General features: G+C 35.9%; 1 protein-coding gene across 1 annotated transcript in view; it reads left to right on the top strand.

Moving 5' to 3' along the window:
- DDX60L (DEAD (Asp-Glu-Ala-Asp) box polypeptide 60-like) overlaps positions 1–10,187 on the top strand; it is a 143,983-nt gene extending 133,796 nt beyond the window's left edge. The window contains exons 37-38 of the mRNA XM_011967792.1: positions 6,363–6,425; positions 9,215–10,187. Coding sequence (XP_011823182.1) covers positions 6,363–6,425; positions 9,215–9,344 — 193 coding nt within the window. The 3' untranslated portion in view covers positions 9,345–10,187. The remainder of the gene's footprint in view (positions 1–6,362; positions 6,426–9,214) is intronic.
- Positions 10,188–12,253: the final 2,066 nt, after the last annotated feature.

Here is a 12,253-nt window from a genome sequence, read left to right as displayed (position 1 = left end):
CAGGAAAGACCCACCCTCATAAGTCAGTAACCTCCCACTGGGTTCCTCCCACGACATGTGGTAATTGTGGGAGTTATGATTCAAGATGAGATTTGTGTGGAGAGACAGCCAAACCATATTGTTTTATAGTTTCCGGTTTTACATTTAAGTCTTTAACCATTTTGAATAGATTTTTGTATATGGTGAGAGGTAGGAGTCTAGTCTCATTCTTGTGCATGTGTATATCTAATTTTCCCAGCATCATATATTGACATATTAGCATTATGCTATTATATTATATACATTATTAAAATAAATAAATTTATAAATTTATAAATAAAATTATAAAATTAATAAAATATTAAAATATATTATATATAATTATGCTATTATAATATAATAGCAATATTATGCTAGTACATTTAATATGTTATTAACATATTAACATATAACACATTAGCATAACCTATTAAACACATATATAATAGCATATAATATATTAACATATAATGGCATAACATATTAAACACATATTCCCTTTTCCCTCATGTGTGTTCTTGGCACACATGAGGGAAAAGCTAATTTATAAAAAATCAGTTGGCTGTAAATGTGTGGATTTATTTCTGGGTTTTCTGTTGTTTCATTGGTCAAAGTATGTGGTTTTTATGATGGAATCATACTGTTGGTTATGATAGCTTGTAGTATATAGTGTGTTGAAGTGAGGTAGTGTGATGCCTCTAGCTGCATTCTTTTTGCTGAGGATTGCTTTGTGTATTTGGGACTTTTTGTGATTTCCTACAAATTTTAGGATTTTTTTCCTATTTTTGTAAAGAATGTCATTGGTATTTTAATGGAGATTGTATTAAATTTTATAGATCATTTTGGGTAGTGTGGCCATTTTAACAATACTAAATTTTTCATTCCATGAACATGGAATATCTTTTCATTTCTTAGTGTCTTCTTTAATTTCTTTCATCAATGTTTTACAGTTTTCAGTGTAGAGATCTTTTACCTTCTTGTTTATTTATTATCTAATTTTTTGTAGCTATTGTAAATGAATTTGTTTTAAAAATTTTTATTTTCAGTTTGCTATTATTGCATAGAAACACTACTGATTTTTGTATATTAATTTTGTATCCTGCAAATTTGTATTATTTATTGATCAATTCTAACAGTTTTTCACTAAGTCTTTAGGGTTTCCTATATATAAGATCTTGTCTGAAAACAGGGACAATCTGACTTTTTCCTTTCCAATTTGGATGTCTTTTATTTATTTATTCTCTTGTCTGGTTGCCCTGGCTAGGACTACTGGTACTATGTTGAATAAAAATGGTGACAGTTGGCATCCTTGTCTTGTTCCTGATCATATGATGTTAGCTATGGATTTGTCATAATATGACTTTTATTGTGTTGAGGTACAAATCTTCTATACCTAATTTGTTAAGAGTTTTTATTATGAAGGGATGTTTTGAATTTTGTCAAATGCTTTTTCTGTATCTATTGAATGATCATATGGTTTTTGTTTTTCTGTTAATGTGATTTATCTCATTTATTGATTTGCATATCTTGCACTATCCTTGCATTCCCAGGATAAATCCCCCTTGATCTTATTGAATAACATTTTTACTGTGCTTTTGAATTTGGTTTGCTAGTATCTTGTTGAGAATTTTTGGATTTGTGTTTATGAGAGACTGGCCTATAATTTTTGTTGTTGTTGTTGTAACCTTGTCTGGTTTGAGAGTCAGAATAATATTGGTCTCATAAAAAAAATTTGGAAGTAGTCCCCCCTCTTAAATTCCCTTAGTAGTTTGAACAAGATTGGTATTAGTCTTCTTTAAATGTTTGGTAGAATTCAGCAGTGAAGCCATGAAGTCCTGGGCTTTTTTTTTTCTGATGAAAAACTTATGATTACTAGTTCAATTTCCTCTCTCATTACTGCTCTGTTTAGATTTTCTATTTCTTCTTTATTTAATTTTGGGAGGTTGTATATGTCTAGGAACTTAGCCATTTCTTCCATGTTATCAAATTTTTTTGGTGTATAGTTGTTCATAATAGTATCTTCTTATTTTTTGTACTTCTGTGGAACTGTTGTAATGTCTCCTTTTTAATATCTAATTTTATTTATTTTAGTCTTCCCTCTTTTTTTCTTAGTCTCACTAATGGTTTACCAATTTTCTTTATCTTTTCAAAACCATCTTCATTTTGTTGACCTTTCAAATTGTGTTTTTAGCCTCTATTTTGTTTACTTCTGCTTTAAGCTTTATTCTCTCCTTCTACCAGTTTTGGATTTAGTTTGTTCTTGTATATTAAGTTTCTTGAGGTGCATCATTTGATTGTTTAGTAAAAATCTTTCTTCTTTTTTGATTTAGGCCTTTATTGCTATAAATTCCATTTTAAAACTGCTTTTTCTGTGTTCCATAAGTTTCGTTATGATGTGTTTCCATTCTCATTTGTCTTAAGAAGTTTTTAAATTTCCTTTTTACTTTGTTTATTGACCTGTTGGGTTTTTTTTAGGAGTAATTGTTTAATTTCCATGTATTTGTAAATTTTCCAGAGTTTTTCTTGTTGCTGATTTCTAGTTTTATACCATTTTGCTCAGAGAAGTTACTTGATATGATCTGTATTTTCTTAAATTTGTTCAGACTTGTTTTGTGACCAAACATATGATCTATCCAAGAGAATATTTTATGTACAGTTGAGAAAAATGTGTATTCTGAAGCTGTTGGATAGAATATTCTGTTAAAAAAAATCAGCCAGGCACAGTGGCCAACACCTATAATCCCAGCAGTTTGGGAGTTTGAGGTGGGATGATCACTTGAGGTCAGGAGTTCAAGACCAGCCTGGGCGTCATAGCAAGACCCTGTCTCTAAAAAAAGGCTATTAGGTCAATTTGGTCTATGGTGCAGTTTAATTCTGATGATTCCTTGTTATTTTTTTTTTTTTTGCCTGGATGACCCATTCATTGTTGAAAGTGGGATGTTGAAGTCCCTAATATTATTATACTGCATTTTATCTCTCCTTTTAGATCTAATAATATTTGCTTTATATATGTGGATGTGTTGGTATATAGAATAACAATACTATATCCTCTTGTTGAATTGATTCCTTTATCATTATATAATGACTTTATTTGTCCTTTTTATAGTTTTTGTCTTATAGTTTATTTTATCTGATATAAGTATTGCTACTCCTGATCAGTTTTGATTTCTGTTTGCATGGGATATCTTTGTCCCTTCCTTCACTTTCAGTCTATGCTTGTCTTTAATGGTGAGGTGATTCTCTAGTAGTCAGCATACAACTATATAGTTGAGTTAGTTTTTTAAGAGATGGGGTCTCTCTCTGTCACCGGGGCTGGAGTACAGTGGCACAATCATAGCTCACTGCAGTCTCAAACTCCTGGGTTCATTCAATCCTCCCAGCTCAGCCTCCCGAGTAGCTAGGACTACAGGTGCACACCACCAAACCTGGCTAATTTTTTATTTTTCTTTTTTGTACAGACAGGGTTTTACTACCTTACCTTTAAAATAAAATCCATTCACTCTGTATCTTTTAACTAGAGACTTTAATCTATTTATTTTCAAGGTAATTATAAGTAGGTAAGAACTTACATCTGCCATTTTGTTCATTGTTTTCTGGGTGTTTTGTAGATTCTTTGTTCCTTTATTCTTCTGTTGTTGCTTATGTATCTGGTTTGGTGGTTTTCTGTGGTGCTAAGTTTTATTTCCTTCTTATATCTCATTTGCGTGCCTGCTCTAAATTCTTTCTTTGTGGTTATCATGTGCTAACATAAAGAGTCTTGTAGTTATAATAGACTGTTTTATGCTGATAACAACTTAATTTTAGTCACATAAAAATATTTTAGATTTTCTTGCTTCCCCACAATAATTTCTGTTTTTGTTGACTTAATTTACATCTTTATCTATTGTGTATTCCTTAGTCATTAATTGTAGCTGTTACTGTTTTTTGACCATTTTGACTTAAAGCTTTTGGACTAGAGAATTGAAGGATTTCCGTAGCACCCAGACAGCATGGGCTTATTCTGGATTTGATTATGAATTTACTTCTATTGATGAGTTTTAATCTTTTGAATATTTTTGTGATAGTAACGATCATTCTTTCATTTTTAGTTGTAGCATTCCCTTAATAATTTTTTGTAAACCTAGACTAGTGGTGATGAATTTCCTCAGCTTTTGCTCGTCTGGAAAGATCTTTATGTCTCCTTCATTTCTGAAGGATAGCTTTCCTGGTTATACTATTCTTGACTGACTTCTTTTTCTTTCAGTACTTTGAATATATCATTTCATTCTTTCCCGGCCTGTGAGGTTTCTGCTGGGAAATCTGCTGATAGTCTCATGAGGATTCCCTTATATGTGACTTGATGCTTTTCTCTGCAGCATTTAGAATTCTTTGTCTTTGACTTTTGACAGTTTGGTTATAATGTGCCTCAGAGAGTATCTTTGTGGGTTGAAACTAACTGGGGACTTTTGAGCTTCTTAGATGCATATATCTCCCAAGACATGGGAAGTTTTCAGCTATTATTTTGTTAATAATAACAAAGTATTTCTCTACTTCTCCCTCTGGTGCCCTATAAGGTGAATATTTGTTCATTTAATGGTATCCCATAAGTCCTATAGGGTTTCTTAATTCCTTTTCATTCTTTTTCCCTCTTTGGTTATTTCAAAAGACCAGTCTTCAAGTTCAGAAATTATTTCTTTAGCTTGATTTAGTCTGTTGCTAAAGCTCACATTCTTTTTTAAATTTAATGCATTGAATAGCTCCAAGATTTTTTTGGTTCTTTTGTATGATATCTACAGGAGGATAGGCTACACAGATGTTGGTGGTGTAGTTTTGCTGGCGGAGGGGGCACTGCGCTGGTTATTTGGGGCAGGCATATTTTGGTTCAGTGTGCTAGCAGGCTGTATGGTGAACTCTTCAGAGAAATGAGGCTATCACCAGGCTGGCTCTTGAGCTGGGTATCTGTGGGTGCAGTGAGCCAGCCAGCTGTGCAGTAGTGTCTCTCAGGGGGAGGTAAGACCACTGTTGGACTGCTGTTGGCTTCAGTGCAGGCATGTGTGGGCTGGCTAGCTGTGTGGTAGTGTCTATGGGGAGGTCAGGCTGCTGCGGACTGGATATTGGGCCAAGTGCATGTGTAGTGGGCCTGCTGGCTGTGTGGCAGTGTCCCTGGGAAGGCGAGGCCTCTGCTGAACTGGCTGTCAGGCCAGGCACATGTACATGCATGCTGGGCTGGCTGGCATGCAGCAGTCTTTTCGGGGGAGGGGGGCACCTCTGCCTTGGTGCCAGACTTGGCATGGGTTGCAGCATGAGTATGCACTGAGGTAGTGGCCTGGCCACCTGTTCAGTGGCTTTCTTGCTGTGCATGTCTGCCTTTTCCCCAATGGGTTGTGGGCTGGCACATAGCTTTGAATTTGAAATGATAGTGCGGCTTCAGGGATGGAGAGAGAGAGTGGCTACTGGCCTTCAAAATGTCATCATGCTGTAGCTGCTTAGGTCATGAAGGAGGGGATGCACAATGTGGGCTCTTACTCGGGGGCAACGTAGCTACTTAAACTTGTGGCAACTCTCCAAAATAGATTCTGGGCCTGTGAGGACTGGGAGACTGTCTTGTAGCAAGAACTTCTGGCATCTGTGATGGCTATGGAAACCCATGGAAGTCTTTAGCATACCATTTTCCCGTTAAGAAGAAGCCACCCTGACTCCCAGTCATTCCTGGTAGGAGAGACAGTGTGGCAGAGACAGGTGCCTCACTCCATAGCCTCTATGGTGCTATCTTGGGCTCCTGTGCTCCGCAGGGATTTTGGTGCTCCTGTGGTGCTCTCCAGCATACTGAGTCACTCCAGTTGAAATAGAATTGTTTATTTGTTGTTTTGGTTCCTTTTTGTGGGGGAGATGAGCACCAGGCAACTCTCGTTTTCCATCTTGCTCAATGTTCTGCCATCTTTGACAAATCTTGAGCTACATCTGTTTTTCTTAGGTCTAGTTCTTAGCTATGAAGAACTAAGAAAGTAGAAATAGAACTAAGAAAGTAGAAGAAGTAGAAATAACATTAGTAGAAATAACATTAGTCTATCAACTTGTTTTATTTTCACTTTAATCTCTAGTCCTCATTGACCCTTCTAAGCTTTACTTTTATATTTCACCCTCCCCCTTTGATGATGGTCAAATTACCTGTTTAATAACTTTTTTGTGGTTTTTATCTATGCCTCTCAATTTCATTATGATTAATACAATAGAATGAAGTCTTAACTGGGAATGTATTTGGCAGATAAATTAACTGCCATGGACAGACCATTATTAAAGTTTGAGTTAATTCTTTTATGTTTATGTTTTTATACTTTTTAATTAAGAAATGTTGTTCTCTTTAGGATGCGTATGGGGCAGCTTTTAAAGTGTTTGAAAGATTTTGCATTCAACATTCAGGCCATCAGGTATGTTTCATGCTGAATTTGATTTTCTCAATTATTTAATGGTAGTTTAGCAAATATATAGCTCTTCCTTTGTGTAAGTTTATGATTCTCATGAAGGAGCACTCTGAAGATACCATTGAGCCTCCCAGGTTCTCTACAACTCAGCTGTCGAAAGCTCTGTAGACCTTTGTGTCAGGACACTGTCATACTGTTCTTTGTATTAAGATTCATCTCAAATCCATTTGTAATTGAATTTCATTGAGATCAGAGCCTGGAAGGCACTTCCTCATGACTTCATAAATCTCCATGCCTCACTGTACTCAAGTTCTACCAATGCTGAGCAGTCACACTGAGTCAGATAAATAACTTCAGTAGGTCTCTGGTTTATATCCACTTTAAAGCACTTAAGTCTTTCTCATACTCGGTGCCTTTCCCAGACCCTGACATCTGTTGATTTCCTGTGTTCATCTGCCCAATGCTCAACAGAGACCCAAGCAAATATGAACTCTATGTGAGCACTCCTTTCTCTATGCTCCATTGGTCATATAGTTTTTGTCTAGCTCCATTTTCCTTATCTCTAGTCCTTACTTCTTTATCAAGTGTATGTGGTTTTTCACATAAATTCAGTTTTGGAAGGAGAGTATTTATTTAGAGTTCCTTGTTAGTGAGGACACATTTGTGGTTTTCCTTGGTCTGAGCCGAGCCTGACCCTTTGGGAAGCTTTCTACAAAGAGTGAAAGTCTTAGGATGGCCCTAAGTGGCTTATAGCTACCAGAGCTACAACCTCTTTGAGCAGCCTGAGAAACTTTGGAGATTTTAAACGTATCTCAAGAGTTTAAACAGGAAAAATAATTCCTTCATTCATTTTTCAATTATAAAAGTATCAAGGTCTTACTGTGTTAGAGGCACTGTTCCAGGCACTTCAATGTCATGGGAGAAACTTTCTTGTAGATAGTCATATGTGGTAAGTGCTATGATTGAGTTACACATAAAATACTAAGATAGCATAAATAACTTTATGATTAATGCTACTATCATCAGAAAAAGCATTATAGAAGATGTAATTTCCAATCAGATCTTAAAGGAGAAGTGAAAATTCATTAAGTAGATTAATTATACTAAATATAATTCTAGTTAATTAGGATAATTAAGTAGAATAATTAGTGTAGTCAGATTTTAAGCAGGGAGAATAGTATATCCAAATGTACAGAAATATTAAAGGTCCTGATGTATTCAGGGATAGGCCCCCAGCTAATGATGGGGAAGTACAGAATGTGGAGGTTGTGACAGGGATCAGGGAAAATGCTGAGAAGTGAGTGTGGAGTCTTTGATAGGAATTTGGTTGTATATGCGAAGGGTCTTATTTGTTATGCGATGAAGTATGGATTTAAAATGGTAGACAAAGGTGAGGCAGGGGAGTTTCTAAGGATGAGTATGACATAGATCTATGTTTTAGAGATATTATTCTGGCAGAGTATAGAGATTAACTCAAGAGGTAGAGAAAATGAAAGCAGGGAGCTAAAGCTGGAGGCTATACCCATATTCCAGGTGAGAGAAAACGAAGGCTTGAATTAGACAGTGGTGGCAGAAATGAATGATGAGAATTGGAGACATATTTAAGAGGAGGAACTCCTGCAGTGGGGAAAGAGATATTATGACAAATTGGGTTTCTAATTTGGTTAATTATAATGTTAATGAAAGTAAGGAATACATGATGATGACTTGGAAACTGACAATAAAAAAGTATGAGTTGGAATTTAAAATGTCACATGTGTTGTCTCTAAGACATCCAGGGGGAAATGTTGAGCAGTCAGAGAAAACAAGAGGTCTGAAACTGGAGGAATTTCAGACTTAGAGATAAAGATGTGATCATTGCTAATATTCAGCCACTGAGGACGAGTAAAAATCTGAAACTCTGCTCAGGAGTGAATAAGGTGGAGCATGAAAACAAAAAGGATGGCAAAATGTCAAATCACAATTGATTTCGGTGCTCAAATGGCATGTCAGGTAGCTGAGAGACTCACTTTTCTGTGTCTCCTCTTCTTCACCCTAGCTTCTATCCTAAGATATGTGGATAGGGACGGAATTTTTTTTCACTGAATTGGGTGACTGTGGGTTTTTGAAAATAATTGGTCCAATATTAGGAAGTCCATATGGCTTTCATGAGATGCATAGAGAGAAGAAAAGAAGTTGAATAACACCTCTAGGGTCCAAGAATATGGAATTCTGTAGTCTTACAATACTCACAGAGCAAGTTTAGGTGTAATATAAAGAGGAACTGTCGCCAGACATGGTGGCCCACACCGGAAATCCCAGCACTTTGGGAGGCCAAGGTAGGTGGATCACGAGGTCAGGAGTTCAAGACCAGCCTGGCCAAGATGGTGAAACCCCATCGCTACTAAAAATATAAAAATTAGCCGGGTGCCTGTAATCCCAGCTACTCGGGAGGCAAAGGCAGAAATTGCTTGAACCCAGGAGGCAGAAGTTGCAGTGAGCTGAGATCAGATCACACCACTGTACTCCAGCCTGGGCAACAGAGTGAGACTCTGTCTCAAAAAAAAAAAAAAAAAAAGAAAAGAAAAAGAACTGTGTGAAGGTATATATCTATTTTTCTCAAGATACATGATGTATGTTGTAAAGATTTTATAAGAAAGATAACTGTGCATTTTGTTAATATTCTGCATACTTTTTCTCCATATTTACATCTGATAGGTTTTGGGAGGAATTACTTCTGCTAACCTTTTAATAATATTGCTTGTTATCAAAATGTGGGCTCATTATTATTTTTATTATTATTATCATTTATGCAGTGATTCCTTGAGTGAACTGTGTGAAAATGAGCATGACAATGTAGTCCTGGCATTTAAACAACTGAGTCAAACCTTTTATGAAAAACTTGAAGAAATGCAAACTCAAATGCATCAAAATCACTTAAAATGACACCGTGGAAAACTTTCAAGTCTGATTATGTGGTATTTATCCCTTTGCAAGGAGAGATGTATTTGAGCTTACGCAACGAAATGGAAAAATTTTTTGTCTTGGAGCCAAACAGAATTGAACTCAAATATTAGCTCTGCTGTTTTCTAACTGAATGACCTTAAGTTATGTCACACATCTGAGCTTTAACTTTATTTTTGGCAAAATCAGAGTAAAAATGAGTACCTCTAGTTGTTTTGAGGATTAAATGAGATAATGTATGAAAAGTGATTGGGATTGGGTGGTGACTTAATTAACGGTAGTGTTTTTTTTTAGTAGTTAAAGTTAATATATAGCAAAATTAGTTTCACATTGTCAAGTTTTCAATACATCCCCAAGTTAACTGAATTTTAAATTAATGGTTAATAAATCACAAAGGACTCAAGTCAATTCTGAACATCTGAACAACAATTTGGTTATGTAAGAAGACTTCTGAGATTACAAGAAAGTCACTGCTGTAGACTGGATTTTTGTGCCCTCCCCTCCAAATTTTTTTATACTGAAGTTCTAACCCTCAATGTGATAGTATTAGGAGATGATAAGTCATGAGGGTGGAGTTCCTTGGATGTAATTAGTGACTTTAGCTGAGACAGAAGAGAGCTCGCTCTCCAATCTCTGCTCACTACCACTGGATGATACAATGGGAAGATGGCTATCTGCAGACCAAGAAGCAGGCCGTCAACAGAACTGAATCTACTTACATCCTGATCTTGAACTTTCCAGCCTCCAGAATTGTGAGAAATACATGTTTGTTGTTTAGCCATCTGGTCTGTGATCCTTTAAGAAAACAATTAACTGAAAACTTGGTATTGTTGTAGTTTATGTAGTAAGTGACTTGGCACTCATCAGAAAATAAAGGACATTAAATTGATTTACTATTGTGTTCCTTATGTTAAATCTGTTAGTCCATCCATTTGTAGACACATATGCATTAGGTATTTTGCCTTCATTGCTGTCTATCTTTACTGCAGCCCTAGGTCACGTACTACAAAATCTGTTTTAGACCCAGACCTTGAACACAGAGCATTTCTTTCTCAGGATGAAAGACATAACCTTTTGTATCATCCAGAATGTAACAAGACACCATTTGTTGTATGGCATTACTTACAGATATATTGCATAGGCTTAGAAAAACACTTTGTCTAGAAACAGAAAAGCCTCTATTCCTTAGAATTTAACCCAAAATTGGTTTATATCAGTCATGTGCCAAAATCTTACTTTTGACTGTTTTCTTAAGGCTAATCCTAAATTTTTTTATTTAAAATAAGCACATAGTAACAGACATAGTAGATATTAATCCAGCTTTATAGATAATAACTTTAAATATCAAAGGCTTAAACACAACAAAAAGAGATTGTCAGAGTGGATCAAAACACAATAACCAACTATATGTTGTCTACAAGGAACCTTTTAAATATAAAGACACATGTAAATTAAAAGTAAATGGATGTGACTTATAGTTTCTGGTTTCTCATGTAAGAAGCTTAGAATTAACCACTCCATCCTAATTAGTGAAAACAGGAACAAACTGAAAAATTGATAATTCTTCTAGATCCCTGAGAGAAGTGATGTCATGGGGCAAACTGTTGCCCCTCAAATTGGAGCAGGTGAATACAGGGAATCACAACACACTGAGGCAAAAACCTGCACAGGAAACAGTGCTGGAGCAGGAAAACCTGAACTTTAATGAACAAATTGCTAAGTGTGGGCACATCTGAGAGAAAACTCCAGGGGGATACATTCACCTGGGAGCCATGCTTCTCTATGAGTTTTGTATCTGGGAAATGAACCAAGATCTTACCTTAAACATTGGAGAAAAATTCCCTTATGCTTCTGGAAGGAGGAAAATAAAATAAACTGTATTAAAATGTGCCAGAGCACTCTGTTCTTTTTAATAAGGTCTGCCCTCAGGAGAAACTAGTTACTCAGAGCCTAGCCTGCTGGAGTTTTATCAGCGACTAACTCACCTGTTAGAAGGGAAGTACCCAACTTCAGCCCACCCTAGACATCCTACCCCACCTAAAGCAGGGTGTAGAACAAAGTTGAGGAACACTTGTAAAGTTCATAGTCTCGAGGCACAAGCTCACTAAATGTCAGAACTAATTATAGTCATAAGTCTCTTCTTAATGGGAATATGTTCTAAGAAATACATTGTTAGGTGATTTTTGTTAGGTGATTATAGAATGTACTTACATGTACTTAGATAGTATAGCCTATTATAGTCCTAAACCATGTGGTGTAAACTATTACTCTTAGGCTACAAGACTGTATAGCATTTTACTGTACTCAACACTGTAGGTAACTGTAACACAATGGTAAATTTGTATAGCTTATCACATCTAAACATAGAAAAGGTACAATAAATATATAGTATTGTAATCTTAGTAATCTTATGGGACCACTGCCATATATGCAGTCTGTCATTGACCAAAATGTCATTATGCAATGCATGACTGTATAGGACTATAGACCACTCCCCCTACAACTTACCATCACATTACTAAAGACCTATTGTTTACAGCGGTTCTTTTTACCCAGTACATTATATCTGGCTATCAAGAAAAAATTACTAGGCAAAAAGTTACTAAAAGGCAAAAAAAAACCAATTTGAAGAGATGAGCAAGCATCAGAATCAGACATGGCAGAAATGTTGGAATCATCAGAATGGAAATTTAAAATAGTTAATTTAAAATAATTAATTTGCTATGGGCTTCCATGGATAAAGTAGGCAGCAAGCAAGAACAGAGGGGCAGGCATTATCCAATTTATTGAGGGACAGAATAGAACAAAAAGGTAGAGGAAAGGCAAATTTGCTTTCTTTGCTTGAATGGATGCATCCGTCTTCTCCTGCCCTTAGACATCAGCACTCCTGA

This window comes from Mandrillus leucophaeus, unplaced genomic scaffold (genome assembly GCF_000951045.1).
Source record: "Mandrillus leucophaeus isolate KB7577 unplaced genomic scaffold, Mleu.le_1.0 Scaffold81, whole genome shotgun sequence".
NCBI classification, from domain to species: domain Eukaryota; kingdom Metazoa; phylum Chordata; class Mammalia; order Primates; family Cercopithecidae; genus Mandrillus; species Mandrillus leucophaeus.
Note: the sequence above shows the minus strand (reverse complement) of the source record. Positions and strands in the feature narration are given on the sequence as shown.